At 37.4% G+C, this 18,027-nt stretch overlaps 1 protein-coding gene across 2 annotated transcripts in view; it reads left to right on the top strand.

Moving 5' to 3' along the window:
* Positions 1–18,027, top strand: part of SIK2 (salt inducible kinase 2) — a 126,477-nt gene that overhangs the window by 9,709 nt on the left and 98,741 nt on the right. Inside the window, exon 1 of one of the 2 annotated variants that reach the window (XM_069470908.1) lies at positions 10,436–10,660. The exons of the other annotated variant lie outside the window; for it this stretch is intronic. Coding sequence (XP_069327009.1) covers positions 10,526–10,660 — 135 coding nt within the window. The 5' untranslated portion in view covers positions 10,436–10,525. Of the gene's footprint in view, positions 1–10,435; positions 10,661–18,027 lie in introns of those variants that run through there. 2 annotated transcript variants of the gene reach the window in all.

Genomic DNA, 18,027 nt, shown 5'->3' with positions numbered 1-18,027 from the left:
CCTGGATCTTACCACCACCTAGAACAATAATATCTAACTGAAATATGCGCATAGAGCATGATTCCTTCCCAAGGTCTTTCATGTCCTCACTGTCATCTAATTTATGCTCCAGATTCTTAAGCCCTCCATCCTTTTCCCTGCCAGCCTCATCCAAAGCCTCCTATTCCTCCACCCTCACACTCCCTGCAAATAATCTGCTCCCTACTTCGTAGAGGAAATTGATGCCAACAGTAAACTTCCTGCACTGAGAACTATCTACTTACCTGCCAGCAAATCTGCCGTTGCTTCCTCCCCACCCACATCAGAGTAAAGGAGGCCTCTCACCTCCTGACTACTTAAGTGTCCCTTGTGTTGTGGATTCCTTTACCCTCTCTCTATAGGTTATTTCTAATCACCTTTATTGAAATCTTTCCCTCCTCTGGCTCTTTCCAAAAATGCTCACCTCTACCAATTAAAACACACAAAACCCACCAAACTTCTTTTTTGACTCTACATCAACTTCTATCTTCATTCCTTCACAGACAAATTTCTTGAAAGAATTATCTACACTCATTTTTCTTCATTATTTTCCACTCCAGTTTGGCTTCCACCCCCAGTACTCTGAAACCCTCTACAAAGATCATCAATTACCTCTTTGTGACCAAATCTGATGAATTCCTTTCAATCTTCATCTTGTTTGACATTTTTAAGTGATTGAAAGTACTCCTTCCTCATTGGATATTCTTGTTTAAACTCTCTTTTCTCTAGATTTTAAGGTATTTTTTCCCCTCTCTATCTACTCTCCTTTTATTTCTCTGGCCTCTTCAATTTGGTAGGGAGGGGATGCTTCTCTTTATTTGCCTACTCTGATGAGTGCTGACCAAATACTGTAAGGTTCTGCCTTCTCCTTCATTCTTTTTGGTTTGTTTTAATTTTTTTTTTTAGATATAGGGGTCTTGCTATGTTGCCCAGGTTGGAGTGCAGTGGCTATTCGCAGGTGCAATCATAGCACACAACAGCCTCAAACTCCTAGGTTCCAGTGATCTTCTTACTTCAGCCTCCAAGTAGCTGGGACTACAGGCACGTGCCACCATGCCTGGCCTCCTTCACTCTTTGATACTCATATTGAAGGATATTGTCCACGTCCTTGACTTTAGCTATCAGTACTGTCACCCTACACCTCTCCCCTGAGCTCCAGAATTATGTATCCAGAGCCTATACATGGCAACTCAGAACATTTGACTTCTACAGCAACTCATTTTGCTGCAGTATAGAGACATTATATATATTGATTTCTGCAAGTTGTTTAACAGTCTTTCATGATATCCTTGTATATATTAGAGTAATAAGAGCTAAATATCTAAATAAAACAGATTATATGCTCCTGGAGGGCTGGAAGCACATTTCATACACTTTTGTATGCTCAGTGCCCAGCAGAGTGAATAGCACATGGCAAGCTCTCAGTAATTGGTTGCATCTGTCCACTCCTATCAACAACCTGGGAGCAATCTTCAAAATCTCTCTCCCTCCCATCCCTTCCATCTTATCACTGCCACAGTTGGAATTCATCACTGGAGCAGCTTCCTATCCAGTTGCAGCTTCATAATTTCTCTATAGAGGGGTTTAGGAGCAGCAGTCTGGCTGGAAGAGGAAGACAGGACCTCCTATGAGCAGGTACCTTTCAGTTTTATCTGTGGACACTCTCATCACTGAGTCTAGATGTTCACAACTGATGGTAGTTACCTGACCATATCATGCTTCTTCCTACATTTGGGACCATTATTCATTCTGCTCCTTTCTCTTCAAATGTTCATCCAATCTTTTTTCACCTGGCTTTCAATAGGCCTTTATAACTCTGCTCAGCTTTCATCTTCTGGAAGCCTCTCCTTTCCTCTGAGCTCCCTGTGCAACCTCTTATCTTAGCTCTTACCACATTATATTAAAATTATTTGTTTATGTGTCTAGCCTCCTCACAATAATCCTCTGAGGTACGTGCTATTATTTAGCACTATTTAACAGATGAGGAACTCTTGCAGAGAGAGGTTAAGCAACTCCCCCAAGGTCATCTGCTAGTAAGTGGTACAGCCACAGTTCACACCTAAGCAGTTGGATTTTAGAGTTCCCTCTCTAAATCATAAAATCCTCAAGGGCAAGAACTGTGGATTACTCATATTTGTATCCCCAGTATATACCATGGTGCCTAGCACATGAATGCAATAAATGTCAAACTAAATAGCATTTGTTCAATTCTGCTAGAAAAGTTTAAGAATTTCAAAAACTACTAAGATATGATCCTTACCCTCAAAGAAGTTCATTACCTAGTGGAGTTGAGAAGATTAGTAAGATACTCCAGTAATAGACAGGAATGAACTAATGGGAAAGTAAGTAACTGAGAGTCAAGTAGCTTACACATTGAAACATTAGTACTAGAATCTCAAGGACTCTCTTGAAAAATCTTATCCCAGGAGCATGCATATAGAATCTTCTTGGAACTCATGGTTATATGAAAAACCAAATCAAATGAATGTTGACCAATAAGTTGCGGAAGTTAAACCGGCAGATGTCTAGTGGCAAGCTCTAGAACTGTGGCCCCAACCTTGCCTATTTACCAGTTTACCAATCTACAGTCATGAACTACTATGAGCCACACACTTGTACTAGGAGTGACAATACAAAGAATAATGACTGCAAGAAAGATATAGAAGGCATGTTGATGGAATCTGCAGATAGCTCAGAAGACTAAAGTTTAGGTAACATGGTAGATGACAGAGTAAAGAACCAAAGTGATTCTATTATCTGGAACTATGAGCAAAATCAAGATGACATTTTAACTATTAGAATTTCCATTTATATTTTCAAAAAATCAATTGCCCACGAATATGATAAGGGTAACCTAGTGCAACAATAATTGTTATTTTAAAAGACCCATTTTCAGTTGGCCTTAGTCTTAACTGTGGGCTGTGGCTGCTAAAAGGAGAACTAGCCCAATATTTGGCTGAATTACTTAGTAGAGTACAAAGTAAGGATCAAAGGAGGTCAATGGCCAGTACTCTGCACTTCTTGGACTACATCTAGGCTACTGTGTTCAGTTTGTAGAACAACATTTCAAGAGAGATATTGACAAACCAGAGTCCAGAGAAGCACACATGCACACACACAAAAAAACAACGGGTAGAAAGCTGGAAACATAGTCAGCTAGACAGTGAAGCTGATAATGTTTTGCCTGGAGAACTGAAAAAAGAATATGACAATAGGTATGTATATGTTTGTTTGAAATGTCTTGCACCAGAGAAAAGAACTAAAATCTATGGCAGAAGTTAGAAAGAAGCCAATATAAAGCTAATAAAGGCAGTGTTTTCAACTGATGCCAACTGTCTCACAATAGATTGGTTTCCTGCATGAGACAGTAAACCAAAGTTTAATTCCACCTGTCAAAGATTTATGTATCAGATGGGAAGCTGAACTCATATGATACTCTCTATGATCCCTTTCAAATATCAGATGCTAAGGAAAGCTGTCATTTGGGAGGAGATGCAAAAAATTTGAAATTATTTTCAAACTTTCAAGAGAATCACATAAATTCTTCATTTAGAGAAGATCCATCACAGCTAAAACCAAACTAGGGCATGGTTACCCAAAGACTTCCCTGTTAGTACTGTGCTTTTTTGCACCCCATAAGTTTGGCATGTTGTGTTTTCATTTTCATTTGTTTCAAGATTTTATTTCCCTTTTGATTTCTTCTTTGATCCAGTGGTTGTCGGGAATGTATTTTTTAATTTTCATATATTTGTGAATGTTCCTATTTTCTTTCTGTTATTGATTTCTAGTTTCATTCCATTGTGGTCACCAAATTTTTTAAGACATGTTTTGTAACCTAACATGTGATCTATACTAGAGGATGTTCCCTGTGTACTTAAGAAGAATGTGTATTCATATGGAACCACAAACAACCCTTAATAACCAAAGCAATCTTGAGCAAAAAGAATAAAGCTGGAGGCCTCACACTTTTCAAAGTATATCACAAAATATATTAATTAATATAAATATTAATATTAATTAATATATATTACACATTTCAAAATATATTACAAAGCCACAGAATTAAAACAGTACAGTACTGGCGTAAAGACAGACATATAGACCAACGGAACAAAATAGAAAGCCCAGATATAAACCCACACATATACGGTCTATTGATCTTCAACAAGGGTGCCAAGCATACAAAATGAAGAAAAGATAGTCCCTTCAACAAATGGTGCTGAAAATACTGGATATTCACATACAAAAGAATGAAACTAGACCCTTTTCTTACACTATACACAAAACCCAACTCAAAATGGATTAAAGACTTAAAGGTAAGACCTAAAATTATAGAACTCCTAGAAGAAAACGAGAAAAACTTCTTGACATTGGTCTAGGCAATGATTTCTTAGATATGACCAAAAACACAGGAAACAAAAGCAAAAACAGACAAGTGGGACTACACTAAACTAAAAAGCTTATGTACAGCAAGGGAAACAATCAACAGAGTGCAAAAGCAACTATGGAATGAGAGAAAAATAACTGCAAGCCATATATCTCATAAGAAGTTAATATAGAAAATGTATAAAGAACTACAACTCAGTTGTGAAAAAAAAAAAAAAACAAATAACCTGATTTAAAAATGAACAAAGGACTGGAATAGATATTTCTCCAAAGAAGATATACAAATGGCCACCAGACATATGAAAAGGTACTTAACATCACTAATCACCAGGGAAATGCAAACCAAAACTACAATGAGATAGCACCTCATACCTGTTAGCATTGTATTATTAAAAAAAAAAAACACACGCACACACATACCACAAAACAAAAGATAATGAGAGTTGGCAAGGATGTAGAGAAATTGAAACCCTTGTACACTGTTGGCAGGAATGTAAATCAGTGCAGCACTATGGAAATCAGTATGGAGGTTCCTCAAAAAAATTAAAAATAGAACTACCATCTGATCCATCAATCCCACTCTTGGGTATTTATCCAAAGGAATTGAAATCAGGATCTCAAAGAGATATCTGCACTCCCATGTTCACTGAAGCATTATTAACAATAGCCAAGATATGGAAATAACCTAAATGTCAATTGACAGATTAATGGGAAATTAAAAAAAAATTTTTTTATACACACATGCACACGCACACACACACCCACACACACACACTAGAATATTATTTAGCCTTAAAAAAGAAGGAAATCCGGCCAGGCACGGTGGCTCACGCCTGTAATCCTAGCACTCTGGGAGGTTGAGGCGAGAGGATTGATTGAGGTCAGGAGTTCGAGGCCAGCCTGAGCAAGAGTGAGATCCCGTCTCTACTAAAAAAATAGAAAGAAATTAGCTGGACAACTAAAAATATATAGAAAAAATTAGCCAGGCATGGTGGCACATGCCTGTAGTCCCAGCTACTCAGGAGGCTGAGGCAGAAGGATTGCTTGAGCCCAGGAGTTTGAGGTTGCTGTAAGCTAGGCTGACGCCACAGCACTCTAGCCCAGGCAAGAGTGAGACTCTGTCTCAAAAAAAAAAGAAAAAAAAAAAAAGAAGAAGAAGAAGAAGGAAATCCTGCCATATGCAACAAGAAGGATGAACTTGGAAGACATTAAGTGAAATAAGCCAGTTATAAAAGGACAAATATTGCATAATTCCATTTATATGAGGTGTCTAAAATAGTCAAGCTCATAGAAACAGAGAATAGAATGGTGGTTGCCTGGGGCTGGAGGGAAAGGAGAAATGGAAAGTTGTTTAATGGATATAAAGCTTCAGTAATGAGAGATAAATAAGTTCTAGAGATCTGTTGAACAGCATAATGCCTATGATTGACAAAACTCTACTGTACACTGAAAAATTTAAGAGAGTAGGTCTCAAGTTAAGTGTTCTTACTTGCCCATACATACACAAACGGGGGCAAGGGGAAACTTTTGGAGATGATAGATACATTTATTACTTCAACTGTAGTGATAGTTTTGCAGGCATATGCATATGTTCAAAACCATCAAATTGTATACATTAAATATGTTTAGTTTCTCACATATCAGTTACGCCCAAAGCTGTTAAAAAAATAAAAGTGCTAAAAAAAAGTTTTCTTTAAATAATCTCAATCCTCCAGTTTATTTTCATAATAGTACCTTATACATAGTAACACCCACATGTTCATTAACCTGATTGATGTTTGTTTCATAAATACCTGTAATTTATACTAATAAGAAGCACTTGGGCCAGGCACGGTGGCTCACATCTGTAATCCTAACACTCTGGAAGGCCGAGACGGGAGGATTGCTTGAGGTCAGGAGCTCAAGACTATCCTGAGTAAGAGGGAGACCTCATCTTTACTAAAAATAGAAAAAATTAGCTGAGTAACTAAAAATAGAAACAAAAAATCAGCCAGGTGTGGTGGCGAGCACCTGTAGTCCCAGCTACTCCAGAGGCTGAGGCAGGGGGATCGCTTGAGCCCAGGAGTCTGAGGTTGCTGTGAGCTAGGCTGACACCACGGCACTCTAGCCCGGGCAACAGAGCAAGACACTGTCTCAAAAAGAAAAAAAAAAAGAAAGAAAGAAATAAGAAGTACTTGGAATTGGCACAGGTCAATGATTTGGATTTTCTCGTGTAATTTCTGCCTTTGTTAACATGAAAAGTAAAGTACTCATTCTAGCTTCATAATCTATTTTTTCTAAGCAAAGTCATCTAATTAAGATTTCACCAGTTTTTGATTTGTACTAAATCTAAATCCAAGCCTAAGCCTACTGGTGTATTGACTTTCCTTCAGTCCTAAAATGATAAAAGAGTAAAAATCCAGATGTTGTTCATGATTAAGGAAACAAAGGTACATACCTTGTTTTTCAAGTTCATAGGCCGTCTGCTTTAGGAAAATATGTACAGCATTGTGAGCCACAAAATTTTCTTTCCTCGTGTTTCAGATCACTTTTTCATTACCTCTTTGCTAACTCCTCTCATTCCACATTTTTACTAGTACACTTTATTCTAAGTTAAGTGTGTTACAGAATTAATTCTTAGTCTCTCACTATCATTCTTAATTCTTTCTATCTGTATACCCTTTGGCCTTTCGAAGTGTTAACTTTTTTTAACCAGCTCAATGGCAAATATGGTAGACTCACAGCATCAGTTGGGATTGCTGCATTTGAAAAGTCAAGCAAATAGGAAATCTAGTGACTAGAATGCTCTACCTCACTGATACTAAAACCAGAGATGCAAAAGATGGAGTCTGTCTGAAGCTCTCTTTTCTTCTCCTTCTCCCTCTTATCTTTCATTCTTTTTTCCTGAGGGGATGTGTGTGTGTGTAGAAAGAGAAAGAGGAGAGAAGGAAGGAGAGAGGAAGAGAAGAGGAAAGTAGGAGTTGAACGAGATAACAATTGCTAAAATGTATACAGCTATCATTTAATTGGAAGCAAAAGCACATAATCAACATACAGGATTGAAATAGGAGAGGGATCTTTGGATCGAGGAAATAGAGTTGAATCACAAAATCCAAAGCTGAAGTATTCTAAATTAGTCCACATATTTCTACAGAGTTTACAACCTACCAGTAATTTTCAGTGGCACACCCACTGCATTTCCACATGGGCAAGGTTGATTTTGGGGATAGCTCCTTTTACCTCTTTCCTATCTCTGGCCTCCCTTTCTCTAACTTCTAGACACCCAGCATGCTCACATTGAACTCTGGTTTTCCAAAAACTTTTGGTACTCTCTGCTATCCTTTTTTCTTCTTTCCAGCCCCAAATCAATTCTTATTCCAGGACTGTACAAGTAGGTAGTTGGCCTGGTTATCTGATTAAAAGAATCAGATAAAAATGAGTCAATTTTTGTTCAAAAGGTATACTTTAAAGGAGGAGGTTGTTAACTCTAATGGGTCTCTATGTACATTTTCTGGTTCCTGAGTAAGTGGCTTTTCATCAGATTCCCAAAGGAACCCAACCCCAGGACAATTAAAATACATTCATCTAATTAGCAATATGCATATGGGAACTATTTTTGAACTGGTGTACAAAAATGGGCTCCTGCTCTAGTTAAAGGAACCCTCATGTACCACTCCCATCAATCCAGACATCTGATCCGTCTTACAGCCTTCTCCCGTTCCTCCCCTCGCTTTTGCAAACAACATACCTCATAGTAGAATAAGGTATTGCTTGGGAAGAGTGAAGGGCAGAAGCACAGTGAGCAGTGGAGGGCCAACAGCCGATCAATCTTGCACTAATAAAATATATAAATAAAATAAATTTTAAAATAAAATATACACACTATATGTTAATTTTCATTGAAAAATTAAAACTACAGAAAAGTTGTAAGAACAGTACAATAAACTACCATCTACACTTTATCTAGATTTATCAATTTAACAGTTTGTCACATTTACCTTATCTATCTTTGCTAAACCATTTGAGGGAATAAGTTACATATATCAAAAACTGTTATCACTAAATACTTCAGTGTTTATCTCTTAATAACGGATACTCTCTTTCATAACCACAGTACAATGATAAATTTCAAGAAGCTTGACAATGAAACAATATTCTTATCTAATACGCAGTTCATATTCAAATTTCAGCAACTGTCCTGAAAATATTCCTTTATAGCATTTTTTCCAGGATCACATGTTGCCTTTAGTGGCATGTCTCCTTACTTCCTTAATCTAGACCAGTTCCTTAGCCTTTCTTTGTCTTTCATGACAGTGATTTTTTAAAGAGTACTGATCATTTATTAGGTACAATATTTCTCTGATTACATCTTTCTGATTATTTTTAGATTCATAATATATATTTTTGTCAGGGATACTACATAAGAGATATTGATTGTGTTCTCAGTACCTCACATCAGGAGGCACATCCTGTCATTTTATCCCATAATTGGTGACATTAACTCTGATCATTTGGTTAGGATGGTGTCTGCCAGATTTCTTCACTGTCAAAGTACCTTTGTTAACCCTTTGTAATGCATAAAAAATCCGAAGACTGTGTAAATATCCCAGTCAAATTTCCCCAATGATTTTAATATCTACTGGTAATTTTGTCTGGATCAATTATAATAGTTGTGAAATGATTTCCTAATTTCATCATTTCTTCTACATGTACTAGTTGGCATTCACTGTCAAGAACTTTCACTTCTTCCCCCTTTATATTTGTTTATTTATTTAAAAGTTTAAGTATGCACTGATGAATTCTTTTTTAAAACTAAATGTGTTATAATCCATTTCTCTCAGTATTCATTATTGATGCTCAAATTGTCTCAGATTTGGTAAGGAGACCTTCAAGCTGTCTCCTTTTTTCTTTTGCCATATTCTGCTTGACATATCCAAGAAATCTCCTTGCTTTCTGGCACAAGGTCTTTCAAGGGCATTTTATACTTTCCCTCTCTCTGCTCTGGAATCAGCTATTTCGTTAGGGAGTCTGCTTCTTTTTAGTGGAGAATTGTATTTAGAAGCCAAGGTCTGGAGGCACATAATATATTTCAAAATATTAAAATGTCGCTTCTCCTGTTTCCGTGGGTCAGTATATGGAAGACTCGTGTGGTGATTTATAATCCTAACTCTAGCATTACTTGTGTAACTTTGGCAATTCCCTTCATTCCTTGCGGACTGCTCGTCATCTGAAAAGAAATTGGATTAGATAAATATTTCTTAACCTTTTCAGGGTCACCAACACGTTTGGGAATATGATAGAAGCTATGATCCCATCTCTCCAGACATATGCTCAGAAAAGCAAACATTTGCCTACATTTCATGGGGTTCCAAGCTCCGAAGCCCATTTGAGGCTCTAAATCTCTGATTAAGTGATCCCTAGGGTCTCTTCAACGCTGGACATTCTGTGAGTCTATAAGCGACCGTGCTGCTGTCAGAATGATTCCTCGGAGACATCAAAATGTGGAGGGATTTATATAGCAACGAGATAAGAACAGGATACAAAGAAAGGAGCCTGTGAGCAATGCGTTGCTCAGCCACAGTTCTTTGCCGGTGCCAAATTTAAGGTGCACTGTACTCATAGGTGAGAGGTTTTGGCGGGAAGGGCTCGGGTGGGCGGAGAACGCCGGGGCGGAGGAGCCCACAGGCCGGATCCACGTCGCTGCACCCCTCGGCACCGCCCACCAGGGCTCGCTCTTGCCCTTCGGCTGGAAGGCCGAGGAACGGGGCGGGCCGGGTGGCGACCCCGCCCCTGGCAGCGGCGAGGCGGAGGGGAGAGGCGAGGGCGCCAGAGCCGGAAGGAGCGCGCCGGCTTGGCCCAGCGCCCCTCCCCGCGCGTCGGCCCCCCTCTCTCCCGCCCGCCGCCGACGTCGGCGGTGCTCCGGTCGCCATGGTGACCAATCGAGGCCCGGTCCCGCCCCCGCCCCCCTGCCCCGGCCCCCTGACGTCGGCGCACGTCAGCGGCGGCGCGCGCCTGGCTGGGCCCTGCGGAGCGGGAGGGAAGGAGCTAAGGAGCAAGCGGAGCGGTCGTCGCCCGAGCCGAGCCGCGCCGCCAGCACGCCAGTCCGCGCTCCTGTCCGCCGTGTCTAGCAGCGGGGCCCAGCATGGTCATGGCGGATGGCCCGAGGCACTTGCAGCGCGGGCCTGTCCGGGTGGGGTTCTACGACATCGAGGGCACGCTGGGCAAGGGCAACTTCGCCGTGGTGAAGCTGGGGCGGCACCGGATCACCAAGACGGAGGTGCGGCCCGGGGCTCGGCGGGAGCGTCCGAGGAGAGGGTTCGGGAGAGGAGCTGTTTACCGAGAGGGGCGGCAGCAGTGGTGGGACCGGGGAGACCCGCGAGGCCGCGCCACTAGCGAAGGCGAGCGGGCCTGGGACTGTGAGGACCCAGGAGGTGCAGGGGGTCGGTGAGCAGCGAAGGGATCGGGCCCGGTCACCGGGACCCGAGTGTCGTCCGACTGGAAACCCGACCGGCCGGGGCTTTGCTTTCCCCTACGCCACCCCCGGTGGTCACACGGAATTTCACCCAGAGCCTCCCACCCGGGCCGTGACCTGGTCTGTGGCCTCCGCTCCGGAGCCCAAGTTCCGCGTCTTCCCTGCTTTCGGCTGGGGGTGGGGTGGGAGGGGAAGTCTCGGTGCTCCCGGGCTGCGCCGAGAGAGACGTCGCTAGCCGGAGGAGGGGACCGCCTGCGCTTGGGCTCCGCGGATGGGGGATCGAGCGGCCCCGGCGACCCGGCGTCCTTCCCCTGCCCCGCGAGGAAGGGGCCCTGGTGGCCGGGAATGCCCAGACAGCCACTGTCCATCTTCTCTCCTTCCTTTAGCCCCACAGTGTCTCTGACTTGCTGTTTGGCTAGCTTGATCTCTTGCCTAGGGCATTTCCATCTAATACTCCAGACAATAGAACTGGTTAAAATGGTCATCTCTGCATTTGCACAGTTGGTGGGTTGGTCTGTCTTGTCTAGGGTTGTCCCTTTACCAGGTGTGCGTTCGGGCTGTGAATACGCATTCCTTAAGCCACATCGGATTCCGCCTCTCTACTCATAAAGCCCTCAACTGCTTCCTGACGGTGAATCCAGCACCCCTCTTCATTGCACATTCTAATGCACCGCACATATTTTCTCACAAGTCTCTGTTCTTACCTAACCCGCCTCCCTCCCTTCCACTGCTTCAAGCTGCTCTCCTCAGGGTCTCTATTTTAAGACGTGCAAATTAAATACCTTAGCTTAGAGAAACGGTGGAAACAAAACTATTCTTTAGAATAAAATCTAGTGGTTTTGATGTATCTACTCTGCTTTATTGTAGTTGCTACTGGAGTTTCATCCTTTTTCATTTTCCCCCCCCCCCCCAGTTTTCAACCTATTCTAGTTTTTCCCTTGTTAGTACGAATGTACTAGAGTTTGTGGAATAAAGTAGGACTTTTTTTCAGAACGACTTAGGTAAGGCGAAGGGCATTTAGAAACTTGAATGATTTTTGTGGCTGTTGTACTTAGAAGTTTTGCTTAATGTCGGATTCCAGAAGGAAGAGAGAGACATATGTCATTCAGTCCTACTCACTTTTTGCCTTCCCCGACTGAACCTGAAGCAGTCTAGATCTGACTTATTTTGTAGCATCAGGACCAAGGTCACAGATTTTCCTCTTAAAAATTTACCAGTGTTAGCAATTTAGATTGTTTGTAATGATACTGATCATCTGGCCATGGTGACATTACTAAGTCTTTGCATAACTTAATCTGATCCCAGCATTTTTAAAAATGAAGAAATTGATTCCATTCCTCTGAAGAGCCATGGCCTTATGCCATGCCATTTCCCCTGGATTTACATAAAAAGAAGGCAATTTAAATGCATAATTTTATGAGTCCTTGCTTAATGACTGTCTGAAAATCAAACAAATTGGAAGTTATAGAGAGGTTCTACAGAACTTTTGAACTGGAGTATATATGTGGTAGAATTATTCCAAACCCATCAGTTCACAATATTTTTTCCCATCAGCTCTTACTGGATTCATAGCAAGATTTAATTAAGTCAGTTGTTATTTATCAGGTCAAATTTAGTTAATACAGTATCTGTTTAAGAGCCGCTTAAGTGGAACTGATAGTGACTGACACTTGAGGTTGACAATTCAAATGGTGTCCCCTTTAAACTGATATAGTTTAAAGAGCTAGGGGGCACTGTAGAGTAATATCCTGACTTGGCTATCAGAGTGAGATCAATGCATTCATTTGTAATTGAAGGTACAGGCTAGATCATGAAAGAGCACTTAGATCCTAAATTGTGTGTGTGGTATATATGTTTTAAGTGATTTAGGTTAAAAGCTAAATTTTTAGTCCACAGAAATCATCTCCCTGGTGCTTTTTCTAAAGAAGTCATTAACATAAAAACTAATAGTGTAAATTTAAGATGGGTGAGTGCGTTTGTAGTAATTTGGTGCAATTAGAGATAATGTAGAGGGGGTGAGGGAAATGTCAAGGCAATTGCTGAACAGAAAAGTTGCTGTAGATCTCTAGATTTGTGAAGTTGCTCTGTGAATTTTTATAGGTAATTTACATTAGTAATTGTTTAGCAAGGGCACAGATACAATTGTTTCATAAAGTATTCCTTCTATTTGTTGTTAATGAGGGTTTTTTTTTTACAGCAGTATTTGTTAACTTCATTCATTCACTGGATAAATATGTGTTTTTGATAAATACAACTACCTTAAAAACTATAAGGTGGCTAGTGAAAACTTTGTTTTATTTTAAATTATTTTAGGTTCTCATTGCTGAACAGACTGTAGTAAACATAGAACAATAAATATGGTATAAAAAACAATTACCAAAATATCATTATAAAAGTTTTTTCATATACTGTATTTTCACATCAATATAAGTTTGTATGTTTTAAAACTGAGAGGTCTTTTTTCCCCCAAGTTTGATCCTGAGACAAGATTTAGGATTTAGTTTAAACATCTACGTGATGAACAATTGGAACTTTTATTTTTAATTGGCTCTTCCCTGTCTCTTGTTCTGTATCACTCAAAAATGATCTATTTTCTACAGAGCTTGAGAAATCCAAGTCTGTTTCCCCCCCCAAAAAAAAAAAAAAAAATTAGTAGGCAGAAAAGATCTTCATTTTGGTTTAATCTATCAAGTAGCTTAACACTGTTTAAGAAATATAATTACATCATCATCTGAAGCGATATTCTTATGTTATTAAATCTCTGTGAATTTTACACACAAAAGGGAAAGCAGGTGGTGGTAGAATCCAGCTTCCTAATATAATACTTCATAACAGCTTTGTAGTGTTGGTTTGTGGTTTATGAATTGGAGAAGCTAATTTTATAAAATTAGCATAATGGGAAAAGAATAATGGCATTTAAGCTGTTAAACTATTTTAGGCAGTAGTGGTTGCTAGTTTGCTATTCTGTGAATGTCCTTGAGTAGTGTTTTATTTTATTAATACTACACAGTACTAGGAAATAACTTTTTCTTTCTAGGTAATTGTTTAGCTGGTCTTTTGTCTTTTAAGTAAAATTCTAGAAAAGCCACTTATGCCCTTAAATTTTTTTTTGTTTTCTGGCTCTTAAAGAAATAGTGTCTTACTATAAAAAATATAAAAAATAAAAAAGAGTAAAGTGCATAAAAAAGTATATGTATAATTCCTCCACCAATGGGAATAAACCATTCTTAACATTATGCCATATTTCCCCCTAGTCTTTTTATTTAAATGCATTTTTTCCATAGATGAGAGCACATGATACACTATAAATTGTATTTTTTCCACTTAACATTATAATCTAAGCATTTTGCTTATTATATATAACTTTATAAAACATTTTTAATAGCTGCATAGTGTTCTACCTTATGGATGAATCCAGTTTTACTTAATGATTCCTTTATTATTGAATATTATGTAGTTTCCAGTTTTCACTTATAGTAAATAATTTGAAATAAACATTTCTGTTTATATTCTGTGTCTGCATATTACATTTTTTTAAGGAGGAAGAATTGTTGGTAGATTCCTAGAAGGGAATTTACTAAGTGATAAGGTATCATTTCTACATTAAAGAGTAGTATATGTTTATTACCAAGTCCATCATGTTTATTATTGAAAAACTTAAAAGCATAGGTAAATTAAGAGAATTACCCATACCATCTATCTAGATAAGTATCATTAGTTATTTTTCAGACCTTTTCTGTGACAGATAACTGAGTTTTCCCCAACATCATACTTTTTGTATTGCTTAGCTAAAGAACATATAAACGTGTGGTCCATAGAATCTTAATGATATTTCACAGAGTTTCTGAAAATTACCTTTTTAAAATAGCATGTAGGTGTCAGGCTACTTACTTATCCTTCAGAGAACCTGGAATGAAAAACTGATTATCAAGGACATTCTGAAAATTGTTTTTGTTCACTGAAAAGCTTTCCATGTGCATTTTGGGGCTTTATAGTTAGACATAATTCATTATTACCTTAAAATGTAAGGTTTTTTAAAGCTTTCCACAATAGGTAAAAGTATCAAAATTACATTTTTGTAGCAAAGGTAGAAACGAGTAGGGCATGTTACACCCTAATTAGGATGTTTGTTGAAAAGGACTCATTTTTTAAAATAAATTTGAGTTTTATATTTTGCTTTAAAATTTTAAGACGCCTCTCAATAGTCTTGGAATTAATCTTGCACCGTGAAATATTCCAGATTTCAAGAAGCAGCTGTACTATATGCAATGAAAGGACTTTTTACAAAACAACTTAATCACTAATATTTATATCTAGTCCTATGTATAATCTTTAATTGTGTATTGAAATAAAAATTATATTTGTCATGGAATATATATGCTTGCTTAGAATTATTCTCTAGTTTCTCGAAACTTGAGACAAATAGTATTTGTCAAATTATTCTGCTAAATATTGTTCAAAATGATCTGTTCTTTTTTGGAAGGGGGAACAAACATACAAAATAAGAGTTGTGTAAATTTTTATATTTTGTAGAAATTTTTAACTTTAACAGAGTTTAATGTGTTCTGATTTTAAATCCTCTGGGAAATTCTATCTCAGTACCAGGCAATTAAGAAAACATTTATTTGGAAATAACTGAAACTGACCTCTCTTCTTGGATTCACATGATGACATTTGATTTATGACCCACTACTGATTACAAATTCATTTCCTTGGAAGCAGATGGATTCCAGATTCATTAAGATCTCTTTCTTTCCTCTTTAATGTATCTAATACCTTTCCTGTTTTCCACCTCCATCTTTTTGAAATAAATTATTTATGTAAAAGTTTCTTTATACAGAACATTTGTGGAGAATGTTTTCCCATCCTTCCAAGAGAAACAGCATATATATCCAGTTTGAGATTATTAGAAGATTGAAAGACAATTAAACTTGGGAATTTTATCAGGAACTCTTCATTTTTAAAAAAAACATCTAAAAAATGTACAGATTAAGAGCTGAATCTTGGATTAATTAAACTGAGAAACAATGCTAAAATTTGTTTTAAATTCTTCTTTAAAGTAAACATTGTATTTATATGGTTTTTTTCCCAGTTACAGAAGTTACGCATGGTCATTGCAGACATTGTTGAAAAGCCCAAAGAAGAAAATAAACATCCTTACTTCCACTTTCCAGACCCAGAGATAACTGCTGTTAATATTTGCTTCATATCCTGTTAGTTATTCACGTATATTTTATGTGTATGTAATAAAGTTCTAATCTATACATATAATCTGTGTTTTTTACTTAGCGTGTTATTAACATTGCTCCAAGTTAAAAAAAGAACTGTTTAAAGCATGGTTACATAGTATTCTTGCATATGACCATCGATATTTTATTTAATCAATTTTCTATTATTGAACATTTAGTTTATTTCTTTCTCTTGCCCTTTCTTTTTCTTAAATAATATTTCAGAGGACATTCCTCTTCATACATCTTGGTGCATGTATCTGATTTTTTCCTCAGGGTAATTCCATAGCAATGGAATTCTTGGATCAAGGAATATGTACATTATATGCCTTATGGCATGAGATGCCAAATTACCCTCCAGAAAAGGAATACCCGTCAATTTTCACCAGGAAGAACACACATTTCCCAGGAATATTATTTTCTAAATCTGTGTCAGTTTGATAGGGGAAATTAATACTCTGCTATTTTTTTTTTAATTTTTCTATTTTTATCTTTTAACTGACAAAAATTATTTTTACATTTTAATTTGTAGATCTTTGATTACTTTGCATAGTTTTATATGATGACTATTTGCATTTGTTTTGTAAATTGCTTTTTGGTCCTTTGGCTCTTTTTTTAATTGCATTGTCTTTTTTGTTGATTTGTACTTTTAATATAGATTATTTTTAATCACTTCTTTTATAGCTTAAAATTTCTCAGTTTAATTTTTATGTATATAAAAGCATAGGGCCATAGACCTTTCCTCCAGTCTGTTTTCCTTACCATTAATAGTCAAATTTAAGTCTTAGTGAGGATTTATTATTTAAATACTTTCGTTTTAAAAGTTAAATTTATATCATAAAAAAGTCTAATTTTTATTTATTCTGAGAAGGTAACTAGAGAATTCCATGTCAGTTTCACTATTGACTTTTACTGCTTTCAGAAATCCTTTTATTATAGATCACTCAATCACAGGCACTTTTCAATCATATGATAGGCTGGTATATTGTAATTCCACCAGTGATTTGTTGTATAAGTTGAAAAGTGTATTTATTTTTTTAATTTCAAAGATATGTTTGTATAGTAGGGCTAATACTACTTGGTACTTCAGAAAAGGACAGAGTAGAATTAGTATATTCGTAGTAAATAGCACTGAAGCAAATATCAGAGACAACAAACATGTTAATCTCTCTGATTAGTTACTAGAATAGCTCTTATTGTGTAACTTCCTTATAAAGTCCTCAGAAGCTTCTTTTTTTTTTTTTTTAATCTGTGGGTTTATAGAACCCAAAAGCTACTTTCATATGTGTGGTTTCTTTAAATGCATGAGATTAATATTTCTTTTAGGAGAAGTGAAATAACTTTTTTCTAAAATTATCAAAGACAAGATAACATTAATAATTTAAAAATTAAAAAATTCCTTTTATTCATCAGCTTAACATCTTTTTTTCATTTCTGCTCTTGTATTTAATTCCCTGTCCTTGCAAATTTGTATTTTATATAGTTACTACTTTCCTGTGTATTTTTATTACTTTTCTGTATATTTTTTAAAATGTAATATTTAAATCATAAAATAATATAGCCATTTTCTAGAGAATTTAGAAAATGAGAAAATGAAAACTAATAATTTCATAGACAGGAGTTAGCATAGCTGATAAATAACTCTTATTTTTCTGGGTCTTCTTTTCTGATTAGAAAAGTAATACATACTCACTGAAGAGAAATTGTACAGAAAACTATAAAGCAGTAAAATAAAATAATCCATTATCTTTTCACTCTGATAACATTTTTATCATATTTGTATCTGGTTTTTCCTGGTCTTTTTCTACACATATCCTATGTTGAGACCGCACTGATAATCTTCATTTTCTAATACTCTGTTGAATATATTTACACATAAATCTTTGTCATCATTTCAGATTATTTCCTTCAAATAATTTCTCAGAAGAAGAATCCTTAGTTTAA

The sequence above is a fragment of the Eulemur rufifrons genome, chromosome 6, assembly GCF_041146395.1.
Source record: "Eulemur rufifrons isolate Redbay chromosome 6, OSU_ERuf_1, whole genome shotgun sequence".
NCBI classification, from domain to species: Eukaryota; Metazoa; Chordata; class Mammalia; order Primates; family Lemuridae; genus Eulemur; species Eulemur rufifrons.
This window is presented reverse-complemented; position numbering and strand designations above follow the sequence as displayed.